Genomic DNA, 20,600 nt, shown 5'->3' on the forward strand with positions numbered 1-20,600 from the left:
CAGCGCCAAGCACGCTACGTGGTTTTCAAACTACATTACCCAGAAAACTCATCGATACGAGGAAGTGCCGTTCACGTTTCCGTGGTCACAGTCAGGTTGGTTCGCCGTCGGCTTCCTGCTGCAGTTAGAAGAGCGGCGTCGAGAGCGACTGGGAAGACTCAACATCACCACCTCCACCAACGATACTGTACAATGAAATTGCCAGCAATACCTCCCTCTCTCGACATCCGCTTCATCTCGGTTATATTGCTGGTAAGATTGCATGCATTTTGCCGGAATATACACTTGCTGCTTTTAGCTTTCAACTAGCGTTAGCTTAGTGACATTTGCTTGCCTCTCGTTGGATAGTTAGCTGGTGGCTAATCTCTGACATGAGCCGTGTTTTAAGGTCGTGGTCGTGGTGGTCATTGCTTACGTGCAGATTTTTTGGAGGAAAGTGAGTTAGTAACGTGATCCTGTCATGCCAGTGTGCTTTCATAAGTAACCTGTTCAAGTTATGCGGTTACCAACCAACTTAGCTTCCCATAGTTGCCTCAGAATAACGTTAGCTTCAGGCATTTAACGGCTCCCCGTAGCCATTATTTACTTATTCCAATCAGTGTTTTTCTATCAGGCGTAGATTTAGTCTATGTTTTAAAAGAAAAGCCAGTCGTGGCTCATGGTAACTTTGTTGGGGAGAGTGAAGCACATAGCTAACATTAGGTAGTACTGCACACTGACACCCGTGCTAATTGCTAGCATGATTAGTTTAGGTGTTTCGCTCGTCAGCTACATTACTCTGTTGTTGTTTGTTCGTGTTAAATATTTATTTTCAATGGTTGCGAGTATTAATTATGGAGCAGTCGATGTGTTTGCATGTCTTTCTGGGTGATGCTCCCCGGTTGGTGAATTCCTCTGTTGTGGCTCATTCTCATTGGTTGTTAACCCGGAACTAGAGCTATCACATAATTTGAGGCATAGGTTTGAGGCCTGCGAGGGCACAGCTCTGACAAAGTAACTTCAGATATTGCCTTCAATATGGACTAATTTTAATTTATGTTGAAAATATTATTTGTAAAAATTTTGCAGTGTGAACTTTGGCAGTGAAACTGACTTCAGTGGAGATTGAGGTCATATTTGACTTTATCACAGCCTGAAGACATAATGCCACATATCCTGTTTGAGGAGTTCCCTGCACAGTGCAAATACATGCAAGTGTGCTTGGAAAGGTAGAATACACTGACTGTGGGATAACTTAATAATACAAATAGAAGAATTGACACTATTTCCTTTGGATCGAAGTTGTTATGAGTGGGAATTTTTGTTTTACAGATTCAAGACCAATTTAGCAATTATTAACTTGAAGCTGTGAGGCTTTTCCTCTTGTAATTGTTACATTCCTCAACATTGTGCCTTTCCAGAAGGACCTGATGGTCTTGTTATTGGCGCCGGTGCAATCAGATATTCAGTCATTCTTTATTGGTCATTCACTATTGCATTCTCGTACTCACAGCCAGTGTAAATGCCACAAACACCTGCCAGGGAGAAGTGTTGTGTTCAGGGATGCAGGGTACACTGGTGTTATCACACCTCTCAGGTTCTTTGGGACAAATTAGGTGTCCCACAGGAAAAGGTGAAGAGAGATGCTGGAAAGTCTAGAGAGTCTCAATGAGTGTGTGTGTGTGTAGTGGTGGAACATTTCGAAAAGATTTGCTTTCTTTTATTTTTATAGGTGATATGGAAAAATGTAATCTGTCTGTACTTGACTACATTTAGTTATTCTGGTTAACAGAGTTCTGTTTAAACTTGCTCAACTTCCTTTTAGTCTGAGGGTTGGATGACGGTTTAGTTTTCTCACTCTCACAACAGGATAATCATTATTGGATACACTGTGTACACGCAGGAGCTGGATTTTATTCTTGTCGTTGTTGACATGCACTTTCCATGTGTCTCTTTAGGTGATGGGCCTCTCTTCTCCCGGGAAAGCAGAAATTGTCAGTTTGGACTCAGGCAATATCGATGACATCCTAAGTAAGTCTTCACAATTCTCCATAGCTACTTTTAAGGCCTGCTACTGTGTGATTTTGACTGTCTCATACATTCACAGCAAGCTTGGTAATGACACATAGCTTGCTGGTAAGATAGCACGATTGAAGTGCAAACTGATGCTCCAACCCACAACAGACATGAAACCTCAATGCACAAGAACAAAAAGACATCAGGGTCATTTCTCTCTGTGAGTTATTTTTGCAAATAAACCACGAGATGATCCCGTAATGTCTGACACAAACTTCATTGACTGTTTTTAGACCAATTTCCCCCCCACAATCATTGTCTATTGTCCAGCACCTGTAAGCTGTCAACAGTCTTGATGCAACAAGTCAAAATTGGTCTGAAAAACCAATATCAGTTGTTGACATTTGAGTCTAAAACAGTAACGGTAATGGAAAGTGTGTTGTAATGTTGAGCGTGTGTTTGTCCAGTTCGGGACGCCGCCCAGCAGCTGCTGGCTTTCGCTGGACTTTAAAAAGTGGATGCGAGGAGAAAGTCCTTTTTGATTCTTACCTGGTCCATAACTACTGACCAGAGTTTTCACTATTTCCCCCCATCTCATCTTTCTCTAAGAGATAGAAAAGCATCAGTGCTGCAGGGTATAAATTAAATTCTCTGTTGATAGACGGGAGCCTTATCAAGAAAGAACGTGGCACATTTTAATAGGTTACGGTGCAGTTGGCAGCGTTACCACTGAAGCATTTCTTCAAGTGGAAAGTGCTGTGTCATTAATTCTGTATATACCTGATAATCCTGTTTGTCACGCATTATATTTTTCCTTTACACTGTTTCAGCAAATATATTTATGATCCAGCAGTTGTATAGCAAATGTTTAAATACTAATGATCAAATTTCTTTTCATAATATTCACTTCGTCTTTCCTTATTTTTGCCTCTGTCCAGACAATGCAGGGGTTGCCATGGTGAATTTTTACGCAGACTGGTAAGTGTGTAAAATCTAAATGTGAATGGATGTATTTCTCAGCTCCTCTGACTAACAGAATGGATACAAGTAATGTCATTGCCAAGAACCACTCTATGCAATAAGTCATCCACATTGGACGTTATTGTTATAAAAGAAAACCTGTCACATTCAAAAGTTGAATTTATTCTTCTTCTCGTGGAAATATTCTGATCTTGATAATCCTGTCTAACAGGTGTCGGTTCAGTCAGATGCTCCATCCAATTTTCGAGGAGGCATCAAACATAGTGAGGGAGGAGTTCCCCAACACTCAACAGGTGGTGTTTGCCCGGGTTGACTGTGACCAACACTGTGAGTATCACTGCTTTACTAAGGAACCGTCGCAAAGAAAACACGTCCAGATAAAAGTAACAAGTGATCTTCATGAGATGTATAAAAGTGAGAATTGTAACTGTGTAACTCCCACGATGCATCAGAACGTACTCAGCCAATCAGAATGAACTAAGATGCAGCGTATGATGTGACTTCGCTGGAAATTCTTTTCCTGGCCTTTAGAATTTAAAGGCCATGACTTAAAATATAATATTGACATATTCTTATGAACCGTGAGCTTGGTCGACAGTGTCAGCTGTTTTACAGGCGTTTATTTTTGTATTGTGGTCTCTGGGAAAAATGCTTTTTGAACAGTATGGGATTTTTAGCTGCAGTACCTCGAGTGGCCACTGGAAATAAAATTGCCACGCTCTCATATTGGCTATTCCGTGTCACAGATCTAATTATACCCACGGTTTCAGCGCAGTCTCACAGAAAAAACGCTTGCCCATTTAGAAATGTGCAAGTTGTCATTTTTCATATTTGTTGTGTGAGCTGACACGCCAGCATGGCAGAAAGACTAAGCCGAAAAAAAACAAAAAAAAAAACAGTTTTGATAAAAAAAAATACTGACAAATAAAACTGCACGTCACTTCTCGTGGATGAATTCACGGTAAAGCCGTGACAGAAAGATATTCTATTTCAAATTTTGAGATGATTCAAAAAAAGAATCAATTATCGCAAGAGTCGTTGCACTTTTCTCCAATGATTTATTGATGAAAAGATGAATCGTGTTTATTAAAACACGGTGGCTGTTTTAATGTCAATCTACTGCCTTAAAATCTCCACTATAAATGCAGTGTCCAGGAAACAAGAAGGGCACCCGCACACTCTTACACACTTGCACACACACACACACACACACACACACATACACACACACACACACACACACACACACAATATATATATATATATATATTTGATACACATATGTACACCTAGATGCCCAGCACACCAAAGCGCAGTCGTATAAACGGGCAGCCGCAGCCTTTTGAGATAAAGCAAATTAAAGGGAATTATTGATGACCTGCAAACTGTTTGAAGACTAATGACAAAACTGCTGCTTCCTGTGAAGACGGGAGGCTTAGAGACACCCTGCAGGGAGATTGACACCTTCCGTGTATACACACACACACACACACACACACACACACACACACACACACACACACACACACACCCATTCAGTGTGTGCAGAGAGAATATTTACTCTTGGTGGGGGGCAGCTTTCATGTGGGAGATCAGAGCTCGCTGCTGACTGAAGGCTGTGTTTTCAGACCAAGGTCTAACTGCCGTCTCTGTCGCCGCCGCGCCGCTTCCTTATCCACCCGTCCCCGTGTGTTTTAACTGCTTCCTCCTCTTCATCAATTGATTTGCCCTCTCTTTGCTTAACTTCTCTGCCCCACCCCCAGCCGACATAGCCCAGCGCTACCGCATCTCCAAGTACCCCACGTTGAAGTTGTTCCGCAATGGGATGATGATGAAGAGGGAGTACAGGGGTCAGAGGTCGGTGGTGGCCATCGCCGACTTCATCCGCCAGCAGCAGGTCGACCCGGTGAAAGAACTCCACTCCCTGGAGGAGGTCCAGACTTTGGATGTGAGTCTAGAGTGAATTCCCGCCAGTTCCCACCGGTGCAGGTCCTCCTCTTTGTCCCTCACGTGTGAATGTGTTTTGTCGCCGAGCAGAGGAGCAAGAGAAACATCATCGGCTACTTTGAGAAGAAGGACTCGGACGACTACCACACATACGAGAAAGTTGCCAACATCCTCCGAGACGACTGCACATTCTTGGCAACCTTTGGGTGAGACTCCACATCCAAAAAAAAGCGGGAAAAGTCCTTGATGCTGTAGACCAGACATGGGCAAACTACGGCCCACGGGCTATATGCGGCCCATTAAGCACTTTGATCAGGCCCACCTAACGTGAAGAAATGATATTAATAGTAAATAAGTCATGAAATAGCTGGATTTCAGTGTTTTAAGAGTCATTTCAATAAAGAGCTAAATACCGTCCCATTATATATTTTGTCCTCCTATGAGGTGGGTCACCAAAACACTCCATCCATCTGCTGCTGCTCCAGCTCCTCTGCCAAATTTTAGAACCCACTGTGGCCCCACCAGTCAAAAAGTTTGCCCACCTCTGCTGTCGACCCTCTTCGTCTATACGATGCACATTAAAACACATTAAAATGTCAACCCGTCCTCCCTCAACAGCTCTGTGTCGGAGCCTGAGCGCCTGAGCGGAGACAACGTTGTGTACAAGCCGGCCGGGGAGGGCGCCCCTGACATGATCTACCTCGGCTCACTCAGCAACTTCGACCTGATCTACGCCTGGGCTCAGGACAAGTGCGTGCCTCTGGTCCGGGAGATCACCTTTGAAAACGGCGAGGTCAGTTTGCCCTGATTGTTGCGCGGCAGTTTCGGCGCGACATCTTCTTGTTTTCACATCTTGCATCCGTCATTGGAGGCAACTTGATGTAGACGAGCGGAGATTTACACACAAAACACGCTGCGGGGCTTTTCAAGGAGTCCGTCGGTGGTCCATCTGCTGAGCCGCGCTGAAGGCCCCGAGTCCATCTGTCTTACGTGCTTTTGGTTTGTTTGTGTGTGTGTGTGTGTGTGTGTTTTCTAGGAGCTGACTGAAGAAGGAATCCCGTTCCTCATTTTGTTCCACGTTAAAGAAGACACGGAGAGCTTAGAGCAGTTCCAGCATGAAGTGGCTCGGCAGCTCATCAGCGAGAAAGGTGTGTGAGTGTTTTGCAGCCGGCATGGGCGTGGCCCGCCGTCACCTGTGTGCTCAGCAGCCTCTGTTTACATGGCGCTGACAACCTCCCCGTGTCCTCCGCAGGCTCCATTAACTTTTTGCACGCCGACTGCGAAAAGTTCCGCCACCCGTTGCTCCATATCCAGAAAACTCCGGCTGACTGTCCCGTCATTGCCATCGACTCTTTCAGACACATGTATGTCTTTCCGGAGTTCAAAGACGTCACGTGAGTATCACCACTTACTTCTTCTGCAACATGTTTTTTTAATATAGTGGCCCACTGTGCTTTCATGAAAATCTCCCGTCCCTAAAATGAAATGGTTGGCGAAAATAATTTTTTATTCACCGACGTCTGCGTTCTGTCCAGTAGCACAAAGTGTGCATCTTCCCTGTTCAAAGTTTTCGACAAGGAACAACTCCAGATAATAATTAAAAAGGGGACTGGAAATTGTCTCATGCGGAAAAAGATGAAAAAAAATGGCGGGATGTAATTGAAAATTGCAGCACTCATAATTAAGAAATCCATCATGCGCCTGTCGCAACGTCACTCTGATATATTTCAGAATTCTATTGGACACTTTGCACCCAGTGAATTGTTCATTACAAGATCCTCCCAAATAAAATTATTTTTATCGTGCACACACACACACACACACACACACACACACACACACACACACACACACACACACACACGAATCCACTGTGGCCACAACAGCATAGAAATGTCACACCTCCTTAAAATCCGTCCTTTATGAATGGGCCAGGACACTGGCGCTAATGTGACATGATTTGGCACGTGCAATAAGTGCTAAACTAATCCAGTCTAATCTAATCTAATCTTATTTATTCTGGCCTCCCCCCTCAACACCACTCTGTCCCCCGACCTCCACCCCCCCTCTACCCCCAGTCCCCAATCAGGGTCTGATCAGATAGACAGAAGCCCTGAGGACTGACCAGCCCACCGCAACCTAATTACATCACATCACCAGTGCGTGTGGCGCGCGGCTCGTGATTAAGTTAACGCCGTGTGTATGTTGTGTGTGTGTGTGTGTGTCCGCGGGGGCTGGAGGCAGGCGGGCGGGGTGGGGCGACTGTGTGTGGCGACTGTGTGTGACGTGGCACCAGCTATGTTTGTATGATAGCCGTCGTTACTAAGGACGCCCATCAGGACCAGTTGATATGGATCCCTGATGCGTCCGCATGGGTTTTTCTTACCTCGCTTTCACTTGAGTTTCCAATCAGGCCAAAACGTGCAGTGCGGTTCAAACTGGTTGGTTCTCACAGTGGGACTGAGGTCATGATGTCTTTGGGAAAAGCTCTGTTACCCAACGTGACACAGAACAGCTGTTGGATGGCACACATACACTACCAGGCAAAAGTTTGGACACACCTTCTCATGCAGTTTTTTTTTTTTTTTTATTTATTTTTTTTAAATCTTTACAACTTTCTACACTGCAGATACTGAAGACATCAAATATATGAGCACGATAAATGGGGGAAATAGAATGAGACGTATGTGACGTTCTGAAACGGATATATGATGCCTCTGAGCCCCAGCTGGCCATGGGGGTTGGGTGACACACATGATGAATTTGAACAAAATGCTTTATGTATTTTGATGCGGCGCAGTCAAATCAGTGTACAAACTCTTTGATAAGATTATTTTCTCCGTTATTCTCTGCAAAATTCAGGGTTTTCCTTATTTGAGCTTTCTTGGGGAATTCCTTTCACGTCATGTTTGCCCCCAGTGTTGTCATGTGCTGGCGTTTTGCAAGCGAGAGGCCGGATTGGCCTCTTTCCACTGGAAGTACCATCGGCTGTTTCACATGAAGGAGCGCCTTCTTTCATTCCGCGGCACTTATCATCTGGCGCTCATTAAACCCCTGACTGCGGTTTTACGGAAGGAGGGCAAATACGAATCACGGTTTTTTGATCTCTTAAAAGCGTGGAAGACAGGGATTCCTTTTCCTCCCTGTGGCTGAGTCCACACGCACCAGGCGCCGAGCTCATCCAGTCAAAGGCTTGACGACGCTTTACATTCCTGTGACTGACAGTCATGATTTGATTAGTTTGATCGTTATACACTACCAGTCAAAAGTCTGGACAGTTGTATAGTATTTTTTGATTTAAACACCAAAGAAAAAAACAAAGCAACAGAAGAAAGAGAGAACAAATGCTTGTCAGGTGCAGCCTGACTGGCACCCCAGGTTTAAATAAATGGTAAAATGGTAAATGGACTGCGCTTATTTCGTGCTTTCCAGTACCTGCACGGTGCCCCAAAGCGCTTTACAATGGCCTCTCATTCTCTCATGCACTCACACATTCACACACCAATGGGTGGCTGCTGCCAAGCCCCATTGGGATCAATCTAGGGTTCAGTGTCTTGCCCAAGGACGAGTGGACAGCCGGAGCCGGGATTTGAACCGCCAACCCTTCCATCACCAATTCGCATGCATCGTCGTGCCTCCTTTTTTTTAAATGTCACCTTGTGTTGTTTTGCCAGTGTGGAAGGCAAACTGAGGCAGTTTGTGTTGGACCTTCACTCCGGGAAGCTTCACAGAGAGTTCCATCACGGCCCCGATCCCACAGACAGCACTCCCGGACAGGTCGGACATCGTGGGCGTCGCCATCAGATGGGTTATTCTGTGTCAGTCTGCGTAAATGGTCTAAATTGACATTCCCTCTACACCCACCTCCAGGAGGAAACGGGTGGAGAAGCGGCCAGCAGCCCTCCAGAGAGCTCCTTCCAGAAGCTGGCGCCCAGCGAGACTCGCTACACCATCCTCAGGCGGGACCGCGACGAGCTGTGACCTCCCAGCCGTCCTGTGACTCGGTGCCACAGCCTTGGGTCAGGGAGGGGGTTCGGGTGGGGACAAGCCAGCGGGCGGGACAGAACAGCAACACCCAACACCCTTACTGTCTGCAGCGAAGGAAGGAGGAGGGGGAGGAGCATGAAGACGAAGCAGGAGGTTTTAAAGAGGACGACGACGACGACGACGACGACGACTTCCAGTCCACGACACAACCATGTTGGGATAATCTATATTTTCATAAGTCTACCGCGCACAGTTTTTATTTGGGAGCAAGAGGAAGTGGGGAATAGAAGGAAGTGCATTTGGGCCGGGGGTTTGGGCATTAGAACATCAAAAGAAGCATTTTTACCATTGTTTTATTTGGGCTGTTTTGTTTTTTTGAGGGAGGGGAGCTTGTAAATATGTTTGTGCTTCATTGGACGTCTCACTGTTCGTCTAAATTAAATACAGAGGTTCCTTTATTTTATTTCCTTCCTTTCCGTGACCCCATGACACCTTTTGTTTGTCTTTTGTTTTTTGGTAGAAAAACAGACTTCAGTCGAACAGCTCCTTCACTCCATTCTCGGGTCTGTCTCTCATCTGTCGCCAGTGCACTTCGTTCTCCCCGGAGTCGCTTCTTTAGTCTCAGTTCGACTGGCTCTGGCCGAGTAACGTTTGTATAGCACAGAATAAAAGGACATTTCCGCTTGAAGTAGCTCTGTCTCCCACACCTCAACACACACAGACACACAGACCTGAAGGAATAGAAAGGAAAATGGATTTTGAAGGAATTGGTAACGTTTCAGAGCAAGAAACTTGAGCTGCTCCAGTTTATCGCGATGCATCCGTTCTATCCTTGGTACTAAGTGGTTCCTGATTATGTCTCTTAATGACTGCTTGTATGTTTTGGCCCCTTGTGCCATTATTTCTTTTTTGTGTGTGTGTGCCACTGTTTTACAGGACCGAATATACAGCAGCTGTAGTTAGGATTTTGTTTTGTTTTTTTAAAAGTAAATGCAGAATTTGCAGCTCATCAGAAGTTGCTATTTCAGTGTAGTAAGATTCAAAAAGTAGCCCACCATCATCCCCTTCATGAAGCCTGCTGGTGGCAGCATCATGCTGCGTGTCGGTTTCCCTGCAGCACCCTCGGGTGACTTGAGATGACAGAAATCCTGCTGTAAACTCACAACCAGCTCAAGAAGTAAAGTAAAAAGTAAAACCAAGAAGCTGAATCATGAGTAACTACATGTAAAAATTAAAGTCCCAAAGTCATATTCCAGATTTATCTGCACTCGATGATTTCCACTCATTGTCCCACGTATAAAGAGGTGGAATTTTCCGAGACTGTACCTGTGCCAAATGTGCCTCGATTAAGTCGTCTTAAAACGACAAAAGACTCAAATCAATCGTCTTGTCCACAAGGCCAATGTGTATACAACTTCAAACTGTTATTTAATAAAATGCTGATTACACCTGCTGCTGTAAAACAGTGGAACATTAAAAGACAAAGCAAGCTGAACTCCTTTTTTTTTTTTTAACCTCCTGAGTAGTCATCCCCAGATTTTAAAGAAATAAGACTTTGAATTCAAACGTGATTGTGAAGTGAACAAGACGGCCAACGTATCGCTGTTCTCTGTGCGGTGTGTTACGCTGGAGGAAGAGCAGAGACCCTCCGTGTCGACTGAAAACCATCCATCATGGTGGATGTTGGCCATGGATAGAACGAAGTTTCCTTTTTTTTTTTGTTTAATGTTGTTGGAAGGTTTTCCATTCCGTTGTAATCACCATCATCAGCTCAGACTAGAGGCCCCGTGGAAGAGAAGCGTCACTTGAGTTTGTACCGTTAGGTCCTGCTGTTGTGTAGAAGCCAACAGTTGCCTCCATAGTCACATATCAAATCACTTAAGCAGAAGAGAGGGGGAGAGGCGTGTGGGGGGGGGGGAGGATGGCATTTCTAAAAGCGGTCATCTCAGACGAGACAAAGCGAGAGAAAGAAGAAAAACCTAAATTAAAAACCATTTTACAGGAAGTTGTTGTCATGTGATGCTTTTTCACGTCTCACCGTGTCGCTGATCAATAAATTACTGAGGTTTTTTTTTATTTTTTTTTTTAAAAATGTATTTTATTCTCAGCAGCAAAATCAATACACACAGTTTCTTAGACGGAAGTCATCTGGACGTTGGCACTTTGGGTTTGTTTTTTTGTGCAACTCTGCTCACACTTTGCAAATAAGTAGTCTTCTACTCCACAGTATTCTCGTACAAACAGCTCTCATAGAGTAGATAGTTAATAAGACAGTGGCAGCATACAGCCTCACAGTTAGTAGAGTGTGTGTGAGGGACGGCTGACGTGTGAAAGTGATCCAGTGGCCACAGGACTGAACCAGCGCTGACAGATGCAGGTGGACATTCAGTCTGACGCTGCCGATGAGAATAACTCCACCATATCAGGCTGAGCCACAATGCATCCTCAAAAGCTGTTCACTGCTTTTATTAAATGTGCAAAAAAAAAAGAAAATTGTGTGCAGAAAATTAAGATGAGGCCAGAAAGAACAAGGAATAAGGCTGTTGTGGTTTGCTTCAGCACAAAGAAATGTGTTTTCAAAAGCTCCATGTTGTGTAAAATTCACTTGGCTAATGCTTTTTAAAAGGCTGCCAGACATGAGAAAAGCCCTTCTCTCAACTTCTTTGCCTGCTCCGTTTTCCACACTGTGTTCTGAAACATTTTGAAATCAGCCGTGTGACGTCACAAAGGGCTCTGCTACCTCTCCCAGGTTCGTGACCCACAACCCTCGCCATTTGGGCTAAATCCCAGTCAAAATCATTTTGGGAATTGAGAAAGTAAAGATTGAATGAGGCATAAAAAAAATTGTGGGACCTTTGAGTTTCCTGCAAAGATGCAAGTCCAGTATTCACCCTGACACTCCCAGCCATCAGCCAGTCCGCGCCAGAGGTCAGAGGTCAACCCGGGAAGTCCGTGTCATTTCTTCTTGTTGGACTCCGTCTCGGGCGGCGCTGTCAGCCGTTTCATCTGAAGGTCCACTCGGGCCTGGCGCTGCTTCTGGACCAGGTTGCCCCCCGCGAAGCCCAGAGCGCCGCCTCCGACGGCAGCCGCCACCCCTGCCACCTTGAACCCGGCCAGCAGGCCGATGGGACCGGCGAGCACGCCGCCCAGCAGGGCCCCGGCCAGTGGCAGCACGGCTAACTTGTAGCCCGCCGCCTGGACACAGAGAGAGAGAGAGAGAGAGAGAGAGAGAGAGAGAGAGAGATTCTGGTTTCATTTTACAGCAACATATAGAAGGAAAAAAAACATTAGAGGTATAAGGACTTAAAAAGACCCTCGCTTAATGTCTATCCTTTCATCATCATCATCACACACACACACACACACACACACACACACACACACACACACACACACACACACACACACACACACACACACACACACACACACACAAACAAGCTTGCAAATGTAAATCTGCACTTCCCCAACGGCATCAAAGACTCGTCATTATCTCATTTCAGGGGAGAAGTCAAAAAGATGCGGCCCGGGTCTTATTACAGCCGTTATCATCAGAGTGGAAGGTGCTCTTTGCCGATGACAATTAGGGACACACACACACACACACACACACACACACACACACACACACATATGCGCCGGGGCACCCACATTTGATTAACACTTCACCGCTTAAATTAATCGAGTTCAAAAAAAAGCTGGCACGGCTTGCTGCCCCTCCCCCACGCACCCTTGCCGCCTCCCCCCCAGTGGCGGCGGAGGAAATATTAATTTCCTCAAGGTGCAGTTAAAAGAGTTAAAAGGACTCTGGCCGCCGCAAGTTTGACACGTCGCAGGTAAATGCGCCAGTGTGACCTGATGACAGATTAGGAGCTTTCAAACCCGTTGAAACATCTGACTCGCATCTGCCGCTGTCACCGACGTGTCCGACGCACACGCACACACACGCACACACACGCACGCCCGCCCGCACGCACGCACGCACAAGGAGTTCAGTCTCTGTCTGTGTGGGCATAACAGGCAGTTTAAACAGAAACCATTGCATGCGTCATACTTTATGAATTTACCCAAATCCTGCTCATTTCTCTCCCTGCTCTACCGAGCACAACGCTGCTTCCAATTATCATCACTATTATATTAATAGAATAGAACCGGTTTCATCCAAATCAGCTGATTCGTTTCATGCCGAGGCATTCGGGAGTGTGTGCCTCGCTAACAGATGGGACAAAAAAAAGTAGGCAATAAACCAGAGATACTGAAAGAAGATTTATTTTTTTGTTTGATTTAGATTAATGTCGATTAAAAGGCTACATTTTCAATTCAGGCCACACAATTACAGTATATAGAAATCGTACCGTTTCATTTTAGCTTCAAGAGACCTGATTACACAGGTGGTAGGTTGGTACAACAAAGAGTAAAAACAGCTGCGAGTGAAAGGAAGTAAAGTCACTTATTTTCTCTATTTTTATTTAAATATAATTTTTTGGGGGGGTCGGAAAAAAAGTTCACATAAAACTTTTTTTGCGACAGAATCACATCGGCCTCCACTGATGTGTGAGCCGTAGATGTCAGAGAGGTGATTCATTAGACGCACACACACACACGCAGTGCAACATTTCAACTGTGTCATAGGTGTGAAGGGCACTGACTCGTCCCGACTTGCTGTCGGTGGTTTACAGTTTGCTGCTCTGAAAACTATTAAACAGTCATTCAAACCTTCTCTATGCTGCACACACACACACACACGCACACACACACACACACACGGCTGTCTTGCTCCACCTCTCTATCACTCCCCCTCCTCTCCATCCCTCTCCTCTCTCTATTTCCTTAATTGCAGCTTTCCTCCGTATTCGAGTGGATCAATAGGGACAAACGCTGTGGAATGGCTGGGAGGCAAAGTGCCATCGATCTGCCCAATCTCCCAAACACGACACACACACACACACACACGCATCAGATCATCAGGACACACACACACACACACACACACACCTTCCCCAGGCTCTTGGTCCCCTCCTCCACGTTGGCAGCGGCCGTGTTGACGTTGTCCTCGATGCTGTCAATCTTCTCCTGCTGGGACTGATACAGAGGGGTTAGACACACACTCACCAATGACCAATATTAACGCACACATTCAGGCAAGCGCACGCACACACACACACACACACGCACACGCACACGCACACACACACACACACACAGTTGGCTGCGTATTCGCCTAGATGCACACACGTACAAGTGACAAAGGAACCACCTGTCGTGTGTTGCGGGGTTTTTTTCAGCCTCTAAAATCTCCTCCAGACCGCAAGTTAATACAATCTGTGTGTGTGTGTGTGTGTGTGTGTGTGTGTGTGCAAAGGAAGGGTCTTATGCTGTGTGTGTGTGTGTGTGTGTGTGTGGCATTGTGTAGATCTCATGAAATATTCAGAGTGGCAGCTGTCTCTCTCCATGTGAGGGCTGCATGGACACAGTGACCAAACAACAACCAGAGCCCTCATTTCATCCTCTCATCTTCCTCACCCTCTCATGCTCTTCATCCTCCTCACCCTCTCATCCTCTCACCCTCTTCATCACCACATCATCCTCCTCATCTCTCCTCAGTGTTGCTCCTCCATCCTTCTCCTCCACCCAGTGAGAAACAGTCTTGTTGCTTTATAAAACCAGCGCCTCCTCTTGCACGCGTGAACAGAAGGATTCCTGATCTTCATCGAGTGTTTACGGGATCCACAGATTTTTAGCATCTACATCTGTTTGGCAGGATTCAGTTCAGAAGTGATCTGTGTTTTGCCCCTAAAGCTGCTGATGTAAAGACGTGAGATCAAGCAGGAGATCATGATTGCTTGCTCTCTCACCATTAGATGATACAAAATCTAAAAAAAAAACGAGCCTTTAGCGTATTTTCAGAGTTTTATTCTGAGTTGTGTATTATTTCTTAATGTGTCAACATAGGTGCCATGTTGCATCTATCATCCCTGGAGCTCTGGAAGGTGACGCAGCTTTCAGTTTTATTTACGTGCCGTCACCTTCACCTTGATCCCAGAGTGGCTGTATATGAGATGCATCGTACACTTCTGGCATCAAATTTAAAATTGGCAGATGTTCAGGAATGATCTAAAAAGATGCTTGAAATTTGGCTTTCCGGTTGATCAAACGATTACAGTTTACAGTTTGGAGCTCACACCACTGTGGCTCTGCAATGTCACTCCCACAGCACCACCTCTCACCCCTCAGACACCATAACAACATGTCTATGCTCTCTCTGCCCCCCCCCCTCCCACCTCAGCCTGTATCAGGATATTTTTTTTTAACCTCACTCCATATTCACTCTCCCCTCTTTCTCTTCCATTGTTATCTCTCCTTCACTCCCAGCAGCTTCCCTCTCTCCATCCCTGAGGATAGAGTGATAATGTGAACCATCTGTTCTCCACCTGCTCCTCCCATGTATCCCTTGTTCCCCCACCTCTCGCCCCCCTGTGGTCGGCTCCCACCTCTCAGCCTGCCCCCTCCCCCCTTCTCTCGCCCCGTGTCTCCTGCTCTATCCCTCTCTCCTCTCCTCTCCTCTCGCCATGGTGAAGGGGCCTCTGGGGGCCCCCGCTGCCGTCCTGAGCCCGATGTGCTGCTGCTGCCTGGTCTCGGAGGGGCCCCACCAGGCAACGGGACCGCCTACGGTCGCGCGCGTCGCGCTTCTCGGAAACGCCGTGGGCGACCTGAACCTGTCACGCTGTCTCCGCTCGCAGGGGGGGGGGGGGCGCTGTGCACACATACGGCTGGAGACGTGCGTCTTTGTGTGAGTGTATGTGGTGTATATGTGTTTTGTACTCACATGGACGACGAGGGAGAACTCCGTCACCAAGCCGCTCAGCTCCTTCAGACCCTGAGAGCAAATCAAAAGTGGAACACAAGAAAGAAAGAAATTCCAGTGAGTGGCAGCCGGGTGAACGTGAAGGGTTTGGGTTTATTAATAGGAACTAAAAGGAGCTATAAGCAATATCATCACACCACTAGATGTCGTGGTTGTGCGCAGCATGCAAATCAAAACAAACCGGCTCAGGCACATGCAGGATGTAACAGGAGCATCACTGTTGTGAGGTCAATGTCAAGTGAAGGAGCAAGTGCAGGATATTGCAAGTGAGAAGATGCTTCTTTATATTTTTTCGTTTACTTTTCAAAGCTTTGTTGTTTGTTAAGCTGACGGAAGGCTGCCTTCAAATACAACAAGTCAAACATTTGTGGCCAGATTGTGTAAATGCTGTACAGCGCAGAGCAGTGTTTCTCAACTGGTGGGTTGCGACCCACTATTGGATCGCAGAGCTGTTTTGAGTCGCCCCCCCCCCCTTTTTTTTTGTTTTAGTTAAAAAAATGGATTTTAAAATATATATATTCATAGAGAAAATTTTGGGCATTTATTTCATTTTTTTATGTGGGTCCAGAGGCTCCACCAGTTGGCGTAGAGTGAAATAGCAAATCCCGAGGTCCATAAAAACAGTGGAACGCAACTGAGCCTCAGTAACAAGAACGGCATGCAGACACTGATCAGATGTACACACCTCTTCCAGGTTTTCCCAGGACTCGACTGCACTCTCCTCTGCTGGGATCTCTGGAAGGTGGAGCTGCGTTTGCCTGCTTGACACGGGTTCCTCCTGCACGTCGTTGTCGTTGTTGTCACCGTGGCTGCTGCTGGATGCCAAGCTGGCTCGCTGATGCTGCTGCGACGGTGGCAGCTCTGGCACAGGACCCGAGTGCAGCCGCAGGAAGTCCTGCGCAGCGGCGGACGCTCTGTCTCTGACCGGCTTGACCAGCGCCTCCAGAGCGTCGGCGTCCTCTGCACGGACCCGGCCGCACAGCTTCTCCATTTCCCTGATGTTGGCTCTTAATTGCTGCAGAGGAGAGGAGAGGAGAGGCGAGGAGAGGAGAGGAGAGGAGGGGAGGAATCATTTCATTTAGAAATAATTTCAGATAGCCAGTCTGGTCATTTTGCGGCCGTCAAACTTGCTCCGGTCAGTTTCCAGCGAAGCTCTGATAAAAGGTGGTAATAAGGTTGAGGTATGACCCCTGGGGAAGAGGAGCAACCCCATTCAAGCACAAGTGGCCCTAGAGTGACAAGAGGATTACACTGCAGTCATCAGCCCTCCAGGCTGCAGCACGACCCGAGCTCATGGGGTCGCAGAGTGCCGATAATATGTTCCGCTAATAACACAACATGAATATATATAGACATATATATGTATATATTCATGCATCCACTTCGGCCCCGGTGTCCGTGAAAGTGAAAAACAACCCGATTAGCGTGGAGACGGCTCAGCCAGGCACCCGATGGCCTGCAAATTAAGAACCCGAAGGGTGATGGTGGTTGAGGTGGAGGAGGGTGGGGAGAGGAGCTCACGATAAAACTTTCCCTGCAGCCTTTCGTTGAACTTCCAAATCATCCTTTTCGAAGTTCTCTATTTTTGTTTTAAATTCCAGGCCGCTGCCAGTTGAAACATCGTGTTTCCTTTGATTAAAAGGCAATGGTGATATCAGATTAAAGGCAGGTTGACGGCCTTCAGCTCAAAGAGTCTTCAGCTGCTTGGTTCGTCTTCCATCTCATCTCATTTCCTCACTTCATATGGTTTTTTATTTTCATTTTTTTATAACACAGGCCCGGGACTCCCAAGCAGCTTGCCAGACCACCGGGATTTGTTCCCGAGCTCCAGATAGTCATTCAAGGTTGGTACACACGTCTGAGGCAAAGAAGAGCATCACCTTACTCTGGGTTAACACTGAGAGGACATGGGAAAGCACTCTGAGTGCGTCCCAGAGGCTGGTAGGAGGATGGTGAGAGGATAGGCAGAGTCAAGTGCCTGTTTGGAGTTGCTTTACCTTCAGAGATGAGACAGTCCTGCTGCCAGTCTATATGGTTCAAAATCTTGGACAACTAAAAATTTCCCAGCCACTGCACAGTCGGAATGTTTCTGGCCCATGTCAGGCTTCTCAACGTCAAAACAATTTGAGAGTAAAACAAAGAAGGGTCATGCTCATTCCATTTCCAACTGTAATGAGTCAGACCATCTTCATTCCAACAAACAAGCGTCACGTTATATAGTACGCTGGTCTCTGTCACAGATATTAAGACAGCTAATTGCCCCCGTGGTGACGTAGTCATCAACATTTCAGTTGCAGTGTTTCACAAATCCAATGGGTTTATTGCACATATCCATCTGTGAAAGAGCCGATTGAAAACATTTGGCTGATCCAAAAATGCAAACGGAAAAAAAGGCTTAAGAATTCTTAGAAGATGGGTCGATCAGATCTCCTTCACTGCCAGTTGAGTAAAATAGTAACTGAACGAGGCTTCAAGTTGGTGGATGGGAAGACTTGATTTTGTCTGTAATTGTGGAAGCTTTGGCCATTTCTGCTACAACTGCAGCTCTTTCAGCATCCATTCTGTTGCCACTCAGGTTTACAAACTTAAAGCAACTTACGACTTTTGTCAACACTTTGCTGCAGCTGCGGTTGTTATTGTTGGACTGTTGTACAATAGTGAGTAGAGTTTTAAAAATTCCTTTCATTCAAGTGTGAGGAATGTCTATTTAGAAAGACCCAGTTCTCTACTTGCACTCTCTTATTCCGTTGCATTTTCAATCTTTCCAGGCAGACTGTGTGCTTCTATTAGACAATGTGTAATTAGCATGCACCAACACTGGACTACTGAGTGCTAAGGCTGAGAAAAAAACCCTCAAAATTAGAGAGGACATGAATCTTGACATGCTACAAAATGCAATTTCTAGTCAAGTTGTCTTTCATTAGAAATCAAGAGTCAACAAGTTCATTTCCAGTCTGCCACACGTTAACGCTGCCATACATTTGATCGATGAAGTTAAAAAAGACTTTTACCTGGACTGTCCTGCTGGCGTTGATCTGCTCCTGGTGAAGGCGCTCCCATTGCTGGCTGTGCTGGTACTGATAAAAGAAGACAAAAGCTATCCATTACCCATCTGCAAGGAAGAAGTCAGGGGTGTGGACGTCAGGGTATGAATTCAGTCGTCACCTTCAGTATGTTACTGTGGTGTTTCTGCAGCCTGTCCAGGTCCGTGGGCAGAGCCACTTTAATGAACTTGTGGATGGGCGCCTCCAGGCGCCTCAGTGTCAGCTTGTTGCCTTCCTCTGCCATGTGTCCCGCTGACTGCCCACAGCTAACACCTCGGCGTAACTTGGACACTGCACCTGCTCGTTTTCCTTTTTTTTCTTTATCTCACAGCCCCCACAGACACTGTAAATACCCGTAGAGTATGATTTAATAAAAACATAAATCAAATGACCAAACTCAGTGACACATGCAAGTCTTCCCACGCATCTAAAACTGGCACCTCAATCGAACATTTTTCACACGGTCATCCTTTGGGTGTCAGGATGAGCTAAAAAATCCACAGCCTACAGTACACAGTGCTGTGAAATACATTTGCGCGCATCTTAATTCTAACATGTAAGTTTATTTTTCCCTTTAAGCCTTGATAGATTTCTTTAAAGTCACATAACACCTGCTTGCATTCCTTGGAATCTTCCTGAACAATTATCTTACTATTTTATCATTAACAATCATTGATTATAAATACCATGGCACTAACATTGATGACGTGTTTAATTGTTGCTGTTGCAAATCTATTATCACTGTTGCTTTAGTCCGTTGTTCCAACTCAATCTCTCAAAATAGTGCTGCGGGTATTAATGTGAGTGACGTCACCTCACCGACCCAAACAAGTCAGAGTCTGAAGGAAGGCCCACAGCATTCAAGCTGGTGAATTTTTGCTGCACCCTATCAGGTTGTAAATACATTCTACCAACAAGCATAAATACTATTTTGTCCCTACTGCTTCATTGCCCATTGGTAGGCAATACAAACCCCCTCAACCTTGAGGAGAGGGTCTTTTCCAAGATTAATGTTGATCAAATAACTCTACTTGTCGACAGTGAGCGTTCGCTGTTGAACAAAACAATATTTTTTTTGTCCTCTGTAGGCAGAAGCTGTGGGATAAGTGACGACATACTCTGGGGTATCTGTCTCACCTTTCCCCCTGTTAATATAATATCAACGAACGCTTTCAAGAATAAAGCCTTTAAGGAGTTAACTGCCTGGCAGTGTGTTAACAACAGGAGCAACGTAGCATGGTGCTAACTGGAGGCTAATGCCTGGAGCTAACGAAAATAAAAATACTGCTCCAACTCGTTTACTCTCACGACAGTCTGGACAAAACGGTGTACCGTATTTTCAGTTTGTACTGTTGACAACGTAACAGATATTCGAAACGAAACTTAAAATAAATGTGGGCACTTACCAAAGATTAAAACCACCGGATGTATAATATTTAAAAGATAACGCCAGCCCAGAACCCCAATAACCGTTTAAAATTTCACAATAAACCGATACCGCTGTATTTTTTTGAACAAGGCTTTGTTTCTGACAGTTCGTATGTTTGTAAACAACTGCATTCCCAGTGCATCCTTGAAAAGCTTCCGGCCTTAAACAGCGTCCACAGCAAATAATGTTCCACCCAAAGGCTTCCACTCTCCTGACCTTTCAGTAACATCACATTGTTAACTGCATTTTTAAAGGGCTATAGTGTTAATTTCGTTCAATGTGTTGCATGGAAAATAACACAAAAAAAGAAACAAATGTCTATAAGAAAAGTTCCTTAAGTAGATGTTATTCA

The 20,600-nt window shown here is 45.7% G+C and overlaps 2 protein-coding genes across 3 annotated transcripts; one reads left to right on the plus strand and one right to left on the minus strand.

The window, feature by feature from the left end:
* The first annotated feature begins 93 nt into the window (after positions 1–93).
* Positions 94–10,405, plus strand: erp44 (endoplasmic reticulum protein 44). Its single transcript, XM_076012536.1, has 11 exons — positions 94–252; positions 1,938–2,010; positions 2,934–2,973; positions 3,188–3,303; positions 4,740–4,924; positions 5,014–5,129; positions 5,542–5,716; positions 5,960–6,071; positions 6,176–6,317; positions 8,598–8,700; positions 8,794–10,405. The coding sequence occupies exons 1-11, from the start codon at positions 193–195 to the stop codon at positions 8,902–8,904; spliced, it is 1,233 nt and encodes a 410-aa protein (XP_075868651.1). The 5' UTR covers positions 94–192; the 3' UTR covers positions 8,905–10,405.
* Positions 10,406–11,046: 641 nt separating this feature from the next.
* Positions 11,047–20,400, minus strand: stx17 (syntaxin 17). 2 transcript variants are annotated; one of them, XM_076012539.1, is made up of 7 exons: positions 20,226–20,400; positions 18,941–19,162; positions 18,787–18,852; positions 16,461–16,790; positions 15,737–15,787; positions 13,906–13,992; positions 11,047–12,105 (listed from the first exon to the last, which is right to left on the minus strand). In XM_076012539.1, exons 2-7 carry the CDS (start codon positions 19,061–19,063, stop codon positions 11,866–11,868), a joined length of 897 nt encoding a protein of 298 aa, XP_075868654.1. In that variant the 5' UTR covers positions 19,064–19,162; positions 20,226–20,400; the 3' UTR covers positions 11,047–11,865. The 2 variants fall into 2 exon arrangements, with proteins under 2 accessions (XP_075868654.1, XP_075868655.1); XM_076012540.1 differs by lacking the exon at positions 20,226–20,400 and having other exon boundaries at positions 18,941–19,616.
* Between the last annotated feature and the right edge of the window lie 200 nt (positions 20,401–20,600).

Source organism: Nelusetta ayraudi, unplaced genomic scaffold, assembly GCF_046127955.1.
Source record: "Nelusetta ayraudi isolate G7.1 ecotype Tasmania unplaced genomic scaffold, CSIRO-AGI_Nayr_v1 ptg000136l, whole genome shotgun sequence".
NCBI lineage: Eukaryota > Metazoa > Chordata > Actinopteri > Tetraodontiformes > Monacanthidae > Nelusetta > Nelusetta ayraudi.

Bases quoted from the DNA above. Each gene is read 5' to 3' on its own strand.
- stx17 (XM_076012539.1), bottom strand. From the start codon at position 19,063: ATGGCAGAGGAAGGCAACAAGCTGACACTGAGGCGCCTGGAGGCGCCC. The intron at 16,791-18,786 runs GTAAAAGTCTTT...TCTCCTCTGCAG, and splicing joins ACGCCAGCAGGACAGTCCAG to CAATTAAGAGCCAACATCAG. The intron at 15,788-16,460 runs GTGTGTACATCT...ATTTGCTCTCAG, and splicing joins CCTGGGAAAACCTGGAAGAG to GGTCTGAAGGAGCTGAGCGG.
- erp44 (XM_076012536.1), top strand. From the start codon at position 193: ATGAAATTGCCAGCAATACCTCCCTCTCTCGACATCCGCTTCATCTCG. The intron at 253-1,937 runs GTAAGATTGCAT...GTGTCTCTTTAG, and splicing joins TCATCTCGGTTATATTGCTG to GTGATGGGCCTCTCTTCTCC. The intron at 6,072-6,175 runs GTGTGTGAGTGT...TGTCCTCCGCAG, and splicing joins GCAGCTCATCAGCGAGAAAG to GCTCCATTAACTTTTTGCAC.